At 44.3% G+C, this 16,058-nt stretch overlaps 1 protein-coding gene across 6 annotated transcripts in view; it reads right to left on the reverse strand.

The window, feature by feature from the left end:
- Positions 1-16,058, reverse strand: part of dst (dystonin) — a 212,990-nt gene that overhangs the window by 111,329 nt on the left and 85,603 nt on the right. For 5 of the 6 annotated variants that reach the window (XM_052477885.1, XM_052477887.1, XM_052477888.1 and 2 more), the window contains one exon: positions 14,996-15,088. In XM_052477885.1, the coding sequence (XP_052333845.1) occupies positions 14,996-15,088 (93 nt within the window). Of the gene's footprint in view, positions 1-2,616; positions 4,539-14,995; positions 15,089-16,058 lie in introns of those variants that run through there. The other variant, XM_052477886.1, reaches the window with a different exon arrangement.

The raw sequence follows: 16,058 nt of genomic DNA on the forward strand, positions 1-16,058 counted from the left end.
ACCTGAAATACACTACAAGTTTGCATTTCCTGCTGAGCAGGAATCAGAGAGGTGAGGGGGGCTGACATAATCGATATCCACCGCACCCGGGGAACAGTGGGTTTACTGCCTGGCTCAGGAGCAGAAAGACAGATTTTTACCTTGTCAGCTCGGGGATTTGATCCTGCAACCTTTCAGTTACTGGCCCAATGCTCAAACCACTAGGCTACCTACCCCTGAAAGGAGGGAAATAGGAGAAATGATTCACACTGACAAGTAGCATCAGCGACAAAAGGAAACCATATGACGTTTTTTAAACTGTATTGTTTACATGTTGATTGCATTTTAAAATGTCATCCTACAAGGAAGATAGGCCATGTGGAGATGTTCATATTGAAACATCTATTTTTGTTTGATGAGATTAGTACAGATTTCTCAGGGGACCCCACATGGGGCCCTGGCCCCAATTTTGGGAACCACAATGCTAACCTCTCTCTCTGCTTGCATCCTCTCTCTCTCTGTCTCCTCTGCTTCCTCCTCCCTCAGCCTCACCACTGAGCGCTACATGCCCAAATCACTGTCTGTCTCAGTAGCCTACTCTCTTTTTTTAAGTAGTATATGTTTTGCTGCCACTCCATTTAACGTTAGCTTCTTCCTTCAGCCTTCTAACTGGCTAAGAAATACAAGCCAGAGCCCTTCAACGTTATGCAATAGAAGTCTCTGCCGGCAGCTAGCCACCTGACTGACATATCTACAGTATGAGCGGCTATTTACCAGTTGTGCAGTCATTCTACACAAATCATTTTTTATTTGTTTGGGGGATGTCTGTAGACACGGCAGGAGTCACGGGACGGTTTTAAAACTGCCTTTTGTCCGGCATCTTGCAAACACACTGTCAGCAGCATCTCAAGTTGCCTATTGACAGTGAACTGGGGTGAGCTGGGGTAGTTGGTAGAATGGTGAATGTTCTGCTAAAAAAGCTCAAATTCAAGGGGATGCAGGCGAACATAACGAACAAACCACCCTTCATGATTCCACTCGTTCACAACGAGCCAGACGTGATTAGAAATGTCAGAAAAATAATATAAGTGCTCTGAGCTATGATCACCACTGGGAGCAATATTTACAGTTGAAGTCGGAAGTTTACATACACCTCAGCCAAATACATTTAAACTCAGTTTTTCTCAACAGAGAGCAGAGAGAATGATGTGTTTCAGCTTTTATTTCTTTCATCACATTCCCAGTGGGTCAGAAGTTTACAAACACTCAATTAGTATTTGGTAGCATTGCCTTTAAATTGTTTAACTTGGGTCTAACGTTTCGGGTAGCCTTCCACAAGCTTCCCACAATAAGTTGGGTGAATTTTGGCCCATTCCTCCTGACAGAGTTGATGTAACTGAGTCAGGTTTGTAGGCCTCCTTGCTCACACACGCTTTTTCAGTTCTGCCCACATATTTTCTATGGGATTGAGGTCAGAGGTTTGTGATGGCCACTCCAATACCTTGACTTTGTTGGCCTTAAGCCATTTTGCCACATCTTTGGAAGTATGCTTGGGGTCATTGTCCATTTGGAAGACCCATTTACGTCCAAGCTTTAACTTCCTGACTGATGTCTGGAGATGTTGCTTCAATACATCCACATAATTTTCCTACCTCATGATGCTATCTATTTTGTGAAGTGCACCAGTCCCTTCTGTAGCAAAGCACCCCCACAACATGATCCTGCCACCCCCATGCTTCACGGTTGGGATGGTGTTCTTCGGCTTGCAAGCCTCCCCCTTTTTCCTCCAAACATAACGATGATCATTATAACCAAACAGTTCAACTTTTGTTTCATCAGACCAGAGGACTTTCCTCCATGTGCAGTTGCAAACCCTAGTCTGGCATTTTTATGGCGGTTTTGGAGAAGTGGCTTCTTCCTTTTCGCACCAAAGTACGTTAATCTCTAGGATACAGAATGCGTCTCCTTCCTGAGCGGTATGACGGCTGCATGCTCCCATGGTGTTTATACTTGTGTACTATTGTTTGTACAGATGAAAGTGGTACCTTCAGGCATTTGGAAATTGCCCCCAAAGGATGAACCAGACTTGTGGAGGTCAACAATTTTTTTCTGAGGTCTTGTCTGATTTCTTTTGATTTTCCCATGATGTCAAGCAAAGAGGCACTGAGTTTGAAGGTAGGCCTTGAAATACATCCACAGGTACACCTCCAATTGACTCAAATTATGTCAATTAGCCTATCAGAAGCTTCTAAAGCCATGACATCATTTTCTGGAAATTTCCAAGCTTTCCATTTCCAAGCAATGAATTATAAGTGAAATAATATGTCTGTAAACATGCACAAAGTAGATGTCCTAACTGACTTGCAAAAACTATAGTTTCTTAACAATACATTTGTAGAGTGGTTGAAAAACAAGTTTTAACAACTCCAACCTAAGTGTATGTAAACTTCCGACTTCAATTGTACATGCTGACCCTGTAACAAATACTAAATATATTTTAAAATGTTTGAAAATATTACTGAGGTCCGGACCTCATAGTTACGGCCATTGTTACAATAGCTGGCTACTGATATGCTAGCACATGATATTTTGGTCCACACATATTGGCTGGCTATAAATAGCTTGCACTTGGTTTACCTCTTGTTGGGCGGATGTACACTTGGAAGACACTTGGAGAGACTCCAGATAATCTGAAGAGAGGGACCCTCTTCCAGAGCAGGTGTGGACCCTCCTCCTCTTGTGAACTTGAGTGCTCCATATGATTTCGGGGAGCTCTTCTAGGTTCTCTGATCTGTCATTGTCTCCTCTCAGGGTTCGGAGCATATGCTCCATGGCGCCGAATGTCATTGCCCGCGCCAACTGCTTATGTGACAGCTTCTTTTCCAGCAGGCCGTCCTTAGGAGCGATACTCCTGGAGGTCTTGGTGATGCCATGGAGAATTGCCTCTCGGTCTGTCTGGTGTGCTGAAATTTGTCCCGATTGGGATGCTAACTTGTTCTCAAGAGGAACTTTGGGGACCTCCCCAACATACAGCCCTTTGCTGATACCTCCCAGCCTGGGTCTGGGTGTCTCCCCTTCCGGTCCTCCCTCCATCCCAACCTGGCTCTCCCTGATGCCCATGTCTGCTTCATGCTGGAGCTCTACCCTCCTGGGGATATCCTCCTTACTCTGGACGCTCTCACCCTCTCTGCTCTGGAGGGATTCTGGCCACTGAAACTCCCTCAATTTCCTCTTCTTCTTCCTCTGAAAGTAGCGCCGGCCGCGGAGCTCTTTGGACTCGGGGCTGAGCGGAGCTTTGGTGTGGTCCACATAACATTCCTCCTTGGGGCCCCTCACACAGCCACACACGTTGCCCATGACTGTCAGACATGCATTCCCTTTCTATAAACTGTGTTAAGTTCCTTCTAACTGTAGTTTTCACGCCGGGATTCCGCTAGTGAACTTAACTTGATCTAGAGCTCTGTTATTCCACTGAGAGGCAGCCATAGTTCTCCTCCAAGGGGGCGGAGAGGAAGTGATGGCAGGCAGCCTGGCAACAGACCCAAACACCCCTCCCCTTCACACAGAGATGGGTAGCCTGGGGAGAGAGTCTGTCTGTCTGTCCTTATGCCTGCCTGTCGCAGACTCCCAGAAGAACACAGCTGAGATGTCCCAGGCACTTCCTTCTGTCACTCTTCTCTTCTGTCACTGCTCTCTTCTGTCACTGCTCTCTTCTGTCACTGCTCTCTTCCGTCACTCCTCTCTTTCCGTCATTGCTCTCTTCTGTCACTCTTCTCTTCTGTCAATGCTCTCTTCTGTCACTCCTCTCTTCTGTCAATGCTCTCTTCTGTCACTGCTCTCTTCTGTCACTCTTCTCTTCTGTCAATGCTCTCTTCTGTCACTGCTCTCTTCTGTCACTGCTCTCTTCTGTCACTGCTCTCTTCTGTCACTGCTCTCTTCCGTCACTGCTCTCTTTCCGTCACTCCTCTCTTCTGTCACTCCTCTCTTCTGTCACTGCTCTCTTCTGTCACTGCTCTCTTCTGTCACTCCTCTCTTCTGTCACCCCTCTCTTCTGTCACTGCTCTCTTCTGTCACTCCTCTCTTCTGTCATTGCTCTCTTCTGTCACTCCTCTCTTCTGTCACTGCTCTCTTCTGTCACTCCTCTCTTCTGTCACTGCTCTCTTCTGTCACTGCTCTCTTCTGTCACTGCTCTCTTCTGTCACTGCTCTCTTCTGTCATTGCTCTCTTCTGTCACTCCTCTCTTCTGTCACTGCTCTCTTCTGTCACTGCTCTCTTCTGTCACTGCTCTCTTCTGTCACTGCTCTCTTCTGTCACTGCTCTCTTCCGTCACTCCTCTCTTTCCGTCATTGCTCTCTTCTGTCACTCCTCTCTTTCCGTCACTCCTCTCTTCTGTCACTCCTCTCTTCTGTCACTGCTCTCTTCTGTCACTCCTCTCTTCTGTCACTCCTCTCTTCTGTCACTCCTCTCTTCCGTCACTCCTCTCTTCCATCACTCCTCTCTTGTCACTGCTCTCTTCTGTCACTCCTCTCTTCTGTCACTCCTCTCTTCCGTCACTCCTCTCTTCCGTCACTCCTCTCTTGCTCTCTCTTCTGTCACTCCTCTCTTCCGTCACTCCTCTCTTCCATCACTCCTCTCTTCTGTCACTCCTCTCTTCTGTCCTCCTCTCTTCCGTCACTCCTCTCTTGTCACTCCTCTCTTCTGTCACTCCTCTCTTCTGTCACTCCTCTCTTCTCCTCTCTTCCATCACTCCTCTCTTCTGTCACTGCTCTCTTCTGTCACTCCTCTCTTCTGTCACTCCTCTCTTCTGTCACTCCTCTCTTCCGTCACTCCTCTCTTCCATCACTCCTCTCTTCTGTCACTGCTCTCCTCTCAACTGCTCTGCTCTTAGGAATCCTCTATGTCTCTGAAACATTTCCTTTGGCCGGCTAATCCAACACAAACACATAAATTCACCACCGGAGAGGCAGAGGCACTGCCACGTCCCAAACGATTCTACCTCATAGCTGACAGAGAGAGAAACAGCCCTGCTTCCTGGTTCGGGGTGTCCTCCTTATCTGAAGTCTAAACCCAGCCCCCTCTGGGTGTGATTTCACCCCACTGCAATTCCCCGCTATGGTCGTGACCCCGACTTTGAAAACCACTGCATTATGTATTACTGCCCCACAGTTGCAAGAAGTGACAAGGCTCCTAGACTCCCACGCATAGGCTACTTTCTGTCCCTAGCACTAAAACTGAAACTAAATCATATAAAAAACATATAGAAATGTTTTTATTTAACTTTAAATAAAAACAAGTAAATTCAATTTTGAAAACTAATGGAAACTAAACTGAATGTCGTCAAATGTGGCTGTTTATAACAGGGCTGCCTGTCTGATGGGGGAAGGGAGGGAGGACAGCAGGACAGGATCAGCTGGCTGTCTGGTTGTCTGCTCTGCCGGCTAATGGCCACTGATTACACCATAGGGGAAAACTTTGCTCAGCAAGTTGGCCTTCCCTGATAGGCAGGGATTCTCTCTGCTTGGTACTGCCTATCATAGGGGGCTTTTAAAATAACAGGACAGCATGGGTCAACAAAAGCAGTCAACGCAAATCCTGGCAGCTAACAAAGCCCTACCACTTTGTCTATTAATCAGACTGTATACAATCGCAAAGCCAGAAGTGGGGCTTGAGTCCAATGGTTTAAACAAACACTATTATCCAGCCAGACCATTGCCATCCCAGTTCAACTGAGGGCAAATACAGAATTCACTTAGCACAGGAAGTGACTTGTGTACACTATATGACCTATGGAACACACATAGTGAGTAGATTATATGTAATTGTATATGTGAATTGTGTAGCATGTACTGTCCATGAAAAGCATCTAAAGCTTGTGATTTTTGTTTAATATATTCAACAAATTTTGGGACAGATAGTTAAATTGGCAAGACCTCAGGAAGAGCGTTTATTGAAATAGTAGAAATCATTTCTTTGCACAGCACAACTAAAAAGAAGTGTCCCACCAGGCTCTGACACTATTCAGACGGCAGTGACATTTCCCCTGAAGGTTCCAGAACTAGGTCCTGCAGTTGACATACTGTATACCTGGCTGGCTACAGTACATTCAACATTCACAGTATACTGCACAAAAGGAAAACTACTTCATAAACCATAACACAAGAGCAGCCTATATTTACTTTCATGGAAAATCTGCTTTCTATGTTAATGTATATATAAACTGAACAAAAATATGAACGCAACAACGCAACAAGTGTTGGTCCCATGTCTCATGAGCTGAAATAAAATATCCCAGAAATGTTCCATAGCCACAAAAAGCTTATTTCCATCAAATGTTGTGCACACATTTGTTTACATCCCTGTTAGTGAGCATTTCTCCTTTGCCAAGATAATCCATCCACCTGACAGGTGTGATATATCAAGAAGCTCATTACAGCATGATCATTACACAGGTTCACCTTGTGCTGGGGACAAAAAAAGGCCACTATAAAAAGTGCAGTATTTTCACACAACAAAATGTGACAGATTAAAGGGAGCGTGCAGTTGGTATGCAGACTGAAAGAATGTCCACCAGAGCTGTTTTCAGAGAATTGAATGTTAATTTCTCTACAATAAGCAACCACAGACCACATGTATGGCGTTGTGTGGGCAAGTGGTTTGCTAATGTCAACGTTGTGAACAGAGTACCCCATGGTGGTGGTGGGCTTATGGTATGGGCAGGCATAAGCTACAGATAACGAACACAATTGCATTTTATCGATGGCAATTTGAATGGACATAAATACCGTGACCAGATCCTGATGCCCATAGTGAGGCCCATTTTGTTTAAGGTATCTGTGACCAACAGATGCATATCTGTATTCCCAGTCATGTGAAATCCATAGATTAGGGCCTAATTAATTTATTTCAATTGACTGATTTCCTTATATGAACTGTAACTCAGTAAAATCTTTTAAATTGTTGCATGTTGCGCTTATATTTTTGTTCAGTATATAAATTCCTGTGGTGTTTAAATAATATCTGAGTTTTGGCATACTGTCATTTCTCATTCCGTGCAAACCAATGTGGAAAATAGAATTACAGTCTTCCAGCATTGAATAAAGTCTTAAAATACAGACATATATTTCACTGACTCATCTCAGATGTTTGTTTTGCAATGTCATCCTACTCTATCATTTCATCCTTTTTATTCACCCATCTAACAGGATGCTGGTGCTTCCAGCAAATGGCTGTCTTTGATCTCTAGAGAAGGGTGGAAGGATGGAAGGAAGGAAGAGAGAGAGAGAGATGTGTTCAGTACATTATGACAGACTCCATCCTATCACATGGCTGTCTTTGATCTCTAGAGAAGGATGGAAGGATGGAAGGAAGGAAGAGAGAGAGATGTGTTCAGTACATTATGACAGACTCCATCCTATCACATGGCTGTCTTTGATCTCTAGAGACGGGTGGAAGGATGGAAGGAAGGAAGAGAGAGAGATGTGTTCAGTACATTATGACAGACTCCATCCTATCACATGGCTGTCTTTGATCTCTAGAGACGGATGGAAGGATGGAAGGAAGGAAGAGAGAGAGATGTGTTCAGTACATTATGACAGACTCCATCCTATCACATGGCTGTCTTTGATCTCTAGAGAAGGGTGGAAGGATGGAAGGATGGAAGAGAGAGAGATGTGTTCAGTACATTATGGCAGACTCCATCCTATCACATGGCTGTCTTTGATCTCTAGAGAAGGGTTGAAGGATGGAAGCACGGAAGAGAGAGAGATGTGTTCAGTACATTATGACAGACTCCATCCTATCACATGGCTGTCTTTGATCTCTAGAGACGGGTGGAAGGATGGAAGGAAGGAAGAGAGAGAGATGTGTTCAGTACATTATGACAGACTCCATCCTATCACATGGCTGTCTTTGATCTCTAGAGACGGGTGGAAGGATGGAAGGAAGGAAGAGAGAGAGATGTGTTCAGTACATTATGACAGACTCCATCCTATCACATGGCTGTCTTTGATCTCTAGAGAAGGGTGGAAGGATGGAAGGAAGGAAGAGAGAGAGATGTGTTCAGTACATTATGACAGACTCCATCCTATCACATGGCTGTCTTTGATCTCTAGAGACGGGTGGAAGGATGGAAGGAAGGAAGAGAGAGAGATGTGTTCAGTACATTATGACAGACTCCATCCTATCACATGGCTGTCTTTGATCTCTAGAGACGGATGGAAGGATGGAAGGAAGGAAGAAAGAGAGAGAGAGGTGTTCAGTACATTATGACAGACTCCATCCTATCACATGGCTGTCTTTGATCTCTAGAGACGGGTGGAAGGATGGAAGGAAGGAAGAGAGAGAGATGTGTTCAGTACATTATGACAGACTCCATCCTATCACATGGCTGTCTTTGATCTCTAGAGACGGGTGGAAGGATGGAAGGAAGGAAGAGAGAGAGATGTGTTCAGTACATTATGACAGACTCCATCCTATCACATGCAATATGTCCCCTGGTGAAACAAGTCCAAAGCCTCCATAGATTGGTTTCTGTCAGTGAGATTTATTTTCGTAACTCTTGGAGACCTTGACTGTCAGTCAGATGACACTGTAGAGACCAAAGAGTAACAATATGATGATGCATCGTCAGCATATTCAGGTCTCATATATTCGGCAGTATATTCAGGTATCACTGCATCGTCAGGGCAGTGTATTCAGGTCTCACTGCATCGTCACGGCAGTGTATTCAGGTCTCACTGCATCGTCACGGCAGTGTATTCAGGTATCACTGCATCGTCACGGCAGTGTATTCAGGTCTCACTGCATCGTCACGGCAGTGTATTCAGGTCTCACTGCATCGTCACGGCAGTGTATTCAGGTCTCACTGCATCGTCACGGCAGTGTATTCAGGTATCACTGCATCGTCAGGGCAATGTATTTAGGCCTCACTACATCGCCACGGTAGTATATTCAGGTCTTACTGCATCATTTCAGCAGTGTATTCGGGTCTCATTTCATCGTCTTTGCAGTGTATTCATGTCCTACTGCATCGTTTCAGCAGTGTATTCATGTCTCACTGCATCTTCACTGCTGAGACGGTGCAGTGAGACCTGAATACACTGCCGAGACAAAGAATTGAGACCTGAATACACTGCCGAGACAAGGAAGTGAGACCTGAATACACTGCCGAGACAATGAAGTGAGACCTGAATACACTGCCGAGACAATGAAGTGAGACCTGAATACACTGCCGAGACAAGGAAGTGAGACCTGAATACACTGCCGAGACAAGGAAGTGAGACCTGAATACACTGCCGAGACAAGGAAGTGAGACCTGAATACAGTGCCGAGACAAGGAAGTGAGACCTGAATACACTGCCGAGACAAGGAAGTGAGACTTGAATACACTGCCGAGACAAGGAAGTGAGACCTGAATACACTGCCGAGACAAGGAAGTGAGACCTGAATACACTGCCGAGACAAGGAAGTGAGACTTGAATACACTGCCGAGACAAGGAAGTGAGACCTGAATACACTGCCGAGACAAGGAAGTGAGACCTGAATACACTGCCGAGACAAGGAAGTGAGACCTGAATACACTGCCGAGACAAGGAAGTGAGACCTGAATACACTGCCGAGACAAGGAAGTGAGACCTGAATACACTGCCGAGACAAGGAAGTGAGACCTGAATACACTGCCGAGACAAGGAAGTGAGACCTGAATACACTGCCGAGACAAGGAAGTGAGACCTGAATACACTGCCGAGACAAGGAAGTGAGACCTGAATACACTGCCGAGACGATGAAGTGAGACCTGAATACACTGCCGAGACAAGGAAGTGAGACCTGAATACACTGCCGAGACAAGGAAGTGAGACCTGAATACACTGCCGAGACAATGAAGTGAGACCTGAATACACTGCCGAGACAAGGAAGTGAGACCTGAATACACTGCCGAGACAAGGAAGTGAGACCTGAATACACTGCCGAGACAAGGAAGTGAGACCTGAATACACTGCCGAGACAAGGAAGTGAGACCTGAATACACTGCCGAGACAAGGAAGTGAGACCTGAATACACTGCCGAGACAAGGAAGTGAGACCTGAATACACTGCCGAGACAAGGAAGTGAGACCTGAATACACTGCCGAGACGAGGAAGTGAGACCTGAATACACTGCCGAGACAAGGAAGTGAGACCTGAATACACTGCCGAGACAAGGAAGTGAGACCTGAATACACTGCCGAGACGATGAAGTGAGACCTGAATACACTGCCGAGACAAGGAAGTGAGACCTGAATACACTGCCGAGACAAGGAAGTGAGACCTGAATACACTGCCGAGACAAGGAAGTGAGACCTGAATACACTGCCGAGACAAGGAAGTGAGACCTGACTACACTGCCGAGACAAGGAAGTGAGACCTGAATACACTGCCGAGACAAGGAAGTGAGACCTGAATACACTGCCGAGACAAGGAAGTGAGACCTGAATACACTGCCTAGACAAGGAAGTGAGACCTGAATACACTGCCGAGACAAGGAAGTGAGACCTGAATACACTGCCGAGACAAGGAAGTGAGACCTGAATACTCACTTCATCGTCTCTGCAGTGTATTCAGGTCTCACTGCAGCTATTGATTTCCACATGAGACTGACTGAGTGGAAGACAATGCTTTCAATTCCTTGTCCCAGGGGTGGATATGCAATATGCTTCCAACTGTAGGGAACACAGCAGGGACTTCAATGTATACATTATGTAAACACACCTAGGGACTGCCTTTGTAAAGCAATTCTCAACTAAACAGTCTGGAATGCTTTTGTATAACTTCAATAGCGACAGTCTATTGCTTCACTTCTTATCATACCATAGCAAGTGATGTATGAATGACATATGACATTCTTAAAAGGAAATATATCAGAGAATTAACACACGCCATTGGATGATCATGACCGAATGGTTGGATCATCCTACTATAGGTAACGGCAACTTGCTCCTTCCAAAACCTTTCTGATAGAGTCAAGTAGCATCAAAACAGGGTCCATCACTGTGTCACACTGCTTTTCTGCCAGCTAGGGTTTAACCCCATACAGAACTGATCAACAAGTTCTCCAACTGACATGCAACCCTGAAAAATCAAGAATCTACAGGTCCACAATCACTTGCTAGTACAAATGCCCAGCGGCAAGCGTAAGAGTGACAGGGGCAGGTGTAGACACACATCCCCCTAGCTACCCGTCAGCATGTTTTATGATTCCAAGCATTAGAAAATTATTTCATTTTTGCCATATTTGTCCTTCTGCAACAAGAACTTCAAACGATTGACTTTCAAAATATTCCATCTCTTTTTGTTTTTACCAGACCTCATGGAGGCTGGGGTGTCTAGGCAACAAAGGAGAGACAGGATAAATGTTGAGGCATGCAACTAGACACTACAACACTGCTCTCTGTCTGTTGAATTGGTATTGTACACTTACGTAAAAATACACTCCCCTATGTATTTAATTGGACAGTGAAGCTAAAACGTTGGCTGTATACTCCAGCATTTTGGATATGAAATCAAACGTTATATATGAGACATAATGTCACCTTTTCTTTGGGTTTTGGTTGTGTTTCTGATTACGTTGTGCCCAATAGAAATTAATGGTAAATAGTGCATTGTGTCATTTTGGAGTCACTTTTATTGTAAATAAGAATATAATATTTTTCTGAACACTTCTACATTAATGTGGGTTACCATGACTACGGATAATCATGAATGAAGAGTGGATAATGTTAGGGAATAGGGTAGGTAGTTTAGACATCTCACTACCACTTCCACACTCCATCCTCCAGGGGGCAGCAGAAACCTTGTCCAAGTGCTGAGCCTGGTTGATAAGCAGATCAGGTGCAGCCAATCAAGGTGAAAGTCAGTGAGAGTCCCAGCTGGAAAAGCCGTGAAGCTACTGGTTTTCTTTGGTGGCTATGAGGCCTTTCATATGGTTATGAGTCTTTAGTTTGGCCATGGTTTTCGTATTTTTCCTTTTCGTACATATTTATGTTTTGTCACCATCTGAACAAATAATATTCCCCTTTGACTGGGCGACCAAGAGGTCAAGAACGAGCTGTCCCTAAGGTAAAGTGGCTGTCTCCTGGGTGAATTTATATTCAACATCGGGTTGCATAGGCTTACTTCTCACATTTATGCACACATCAAATCAGGTAACAGACCAGTTAACTAGGCCTAAGACCCCTAGACTTAGCAAGTCAAACAATATTAGCAGGCGAGTTAATCGGTTTTGTAACTCATGATGAGTGAGAAAGTTACAGAGGCATAAATATCATACCCCCCCCCCCAAAAAATGCTAGCCTCCCCTGTTATTGGTAATGGTGAGATGTTAGCATATTTTGGGGGCATGATCTTTGTGCATCTCAGAAACATATTCTATTCTTATTTACAATACAAGTGACTCCAAAATGACACAATACATGATTTACCATTCATTTATATTGGGCGCAAAATAATCTGTAACACAACAAAAACAAACTGCAAATGCATCCAACAAGTTTGTAGAGTCACAAGCTTGATGTAGTCATTGCGTGCTAGGAATATGGGACCAAATGCTAAACCTTTGATACACTATAAGTGAATTTGTCCCCCCATTTGACACCTTCAAATGGGGGACTATATATACAAAGTGCATTATTTGTAAATGGTAAAAGATATACGTATGAAAATAACATTTACATTTAAGTCATTTAGCAGACGCTCTTATCCAGAGCGACTTACAAATTGGTCCTCAAATATAAGGTGACATTTGAGTTACGTGCTGGAGTTTTAGCTTCACTGTCCAAATACATATGTAGTGGAGTGAATGAACTAATGCAGATGAAAGGCTTACTGTACAGTAAGTGCATGCTTTTTCTTGTCTTTCTACCATGGTGTGGTTCTAAGTTAGGGAGTCATAAGGCTGCTGCTAACATTCCTTTCCCATACTGTAACCTAGTGGAGAACAGCCTGCAGGCTGACTGTGCCAGATATATTAATAATCCATAGCAGGGGCCTGAGAGAGACAGAGAGAGAGACAGAGAGAGACACAGAGAGAGACACAGAGACAGAGACAGAGAGAGAGACAGAGAGAGACACAGAGAGAGACACAGAGACAGAGACAGAGAGAGAGACACAGAGATAGACACAGAGAGAGACACAGAGACAGAGAGAGAGACACAGAGAGAGAGACACAGAGAGAGACACAGAGACAGAGACAGAGAGAGAGACACAGAGAGAGACACAGAGAGAGACACAGAGACAGAGACAGACAGAGAGACACAGAGAGAGACACAGGGAGAGACACAGAGAGAGACAGAGAGAGAGACAGAGAGAGACACAGAGAGAGACACAGAGAGAGAGACACAGAGAGAGACAGAGAGAGAGAGACAGAGAGAGACACAGAGAGAGACAGCGAGAGACATAGAGAGAGACAGAGAGAGAGACAGGGAGAGAGACACAGAGAGAGAGAGGGAGAGAGACACAGAGAGAGAGACAGAGAGAGAGACAGGGAGAGAGAGAGCAAGACAAAGAGAGAGAGAGAGAGAGAGAGAAACAGAGACAGTGAGACAGAGAGAGAGCGAGAGAGAGACAGAGAGAGCAAGACAGACAGAGAGAGAGAGAGAGAGAGAGAGAGAGAGAGAGAGAGAGAGAGAGAGAGAGAGAGAGAGAGAGAGAGAGAATTAGCAGTGTGTCCTTCACTAGGCCTCAGAAATGCAACACTCGATCCACCTAGTGCTGCTACTGATGATACCATCTACCCCTTAGTGTGCAGGCGTGTGTGTATGTTGGTTGCTAGTTTGAATCGCTGAGCTGACTAGGTGAAAAATCTGTCAATGTGCCCTTGAGCAATGCACGTAACCCTAGTTGCTCTGGATAAGAGTGTCTGCTAAATGACTAAAAATGCATCAATTGTTCCCATGTGAATGTACAGCTGCAGCAAGACAGTCTGTGTGGTACTAGACAGACATGGGCACAAATGCTCTCAGGGTGTGGGGTCTGTGAAAACACTGTGAAAACACTGGAAGGACACTGAAAATGGATGAACTTTAAGCGATAGCCAGGCTGAAGGAAGTGACACTTCCTCTAATGCAAACAATCTATTTTCCCACGCTCATCATCACACAACACAGCATACTGGAGGGAGGGACATGCTGTTCACATTGTAATGTCAAACATCTCCCTCCACGGAAGCATAAACAGTAAACGACCATTTCACCATTTCAGCTCAGATAACCATTAAGTCTTCAAGTGTCCAGCAAGATTACTAATCACACCATTGCTGCACCATTTTCAAGTCCACCTGTCATTGTCAGCAGGTGACTTCACTTGGGGAGCTTTTCCACTTGTAAGTGCAGAACTTGAAAGAGACCATCTCTCTCAGGAAATGACACGTTATACTACCATGAATATCGACACATTTCAATCTCCAGTCATCAATAAAATATGTGCAGAGTAAGTGATCATTCTTATTCTGCCACTTTTCACAGCCATAATAACTGGGGCATGTATGAGCCAGCAGACAAACAGACATAGATATAGGCCTACATTACAATAACCACTGGCAGGACACTTTGTTATGACTGTTTTGACATCTTGTGGCCAAAGAGGGAAACAACAGCTAGAAAAAGAGAAACTGACAGTTTAGATTGTTCAACCTGCACCAAATGTCACAGTGTTATGCAAGCTAATCCCAAGTCATTCAGTGCTGTAGCGAGCTTAAGCAACACGCTAGCTTTTCAATCACACTGGCCTCAATATACTACAATTTACTGTCGATTTAAGGGACATACTACCTCAATCCAGAACCCCTTAAATGACAAGTATCTTACTTTGGTTGAAACAATAACCATAGCTCTATACATGACATGTCCTCCTAATCATCAGCCAAATGAACAATAACAAAACACTGGAATATTCACATCCAGAAATAATAATAACAGAAATGGAGAAAGGATACTAGTACAGTGATTCACACAGCCAGAGAATGAAATACATAGCATGAATCTGACCTGAAAGTGCAGAATTATGGTCCATATCAATCCCAGCGTCAATTTGGGATTCCCGTCTGTGATGTCATCATTCCTGATGTTAACCAGCTTGACCTGAGGACAACAGTTATAAACAGCTGTGTAATAAGCATGATACACACAAGTGACGCATTCCAAATCTACATAAACTTCTACAGTATAACAAATGTATTATATCGTTTTGCAAAGCACCTTAATTCTTAGCACGCTAAAGTTAACGTCTCTGAAAAACAGATGGAGATGTCTCTATTTCCAAAACCCAATAATACTGTATGTCTTCAACTGGTAATACACAGTGTACAAATACACATGAGTGAGAATTTGAATTTGTTCATCAGTATTAGTGTCGTACTCACTGTAACAGATCATTTATAATCCTCATTAAAAAAAGATGCATAAATATTCTGAGGGTAATGTCTTTCCTCTTGGAAATCCCCAAAACAGATTCTCTCCATCTGCTAGTTGCCTGGGCAACTCCAGTCCTCGGGGACCTGATTGGTGTCACAGTTTTGACCAAGCCCCAGCTAACACACCCGACTCCAATAATCAACTAATCATGATCTTCAGTTAAAAATGCAATTAGTTTAAATCAGCTGTGTTTACTAAGGATGGGGGGAAAATGGGACACCAATCAGGCCCCCGAGGACTGGAATTGCCCAGGCCTGTGACTTATGCTACCACCCTCTGATGACTCAACACTATACACGTCAGCTACTACAGGGAAATCTCTGCAACAATTAATAAAGAGCTGCAGTTAGTTTTAGAATGGGTGGCAAGGAATAAGTTAGCACTAACTATTTCAAAAACTAAAAGCATTGTATTTGGGACAAATCATTTACTAAACCCTAAACCTCAAATAAACCTTGTAATAAATCATGTGAAAATTGATCAAGTTGAGGTGACTAAACTGCTGAAAGTAACCCTGGAGTGTAAACTGTCATGGTCAAAACACTAAGATCAGGAGAAGTCTGTCCATAATAAAACGCTGTTCTACCTTCTCAACAGCACTATCAACAAGGCAGGTCCTACAGGCCCTAGTTTAGCC

This window comes from Oncorhynchus keta, chromosome 24 (genome assembly GCF_023373465.1).
Source record: "Oncorhynchus keta strain PuntledgeMale-10-30-2019 chromosome 24, Oket_V2, whole genome shotgun sequence".
In the NCBI taxonomy this organism is placed as follows: Eukaryota; Metazoa; Chordata; class Actinopteri; order Salmoniformes; family Salmonidae; genus Oncorhynchus; species Oncorhynchus keta.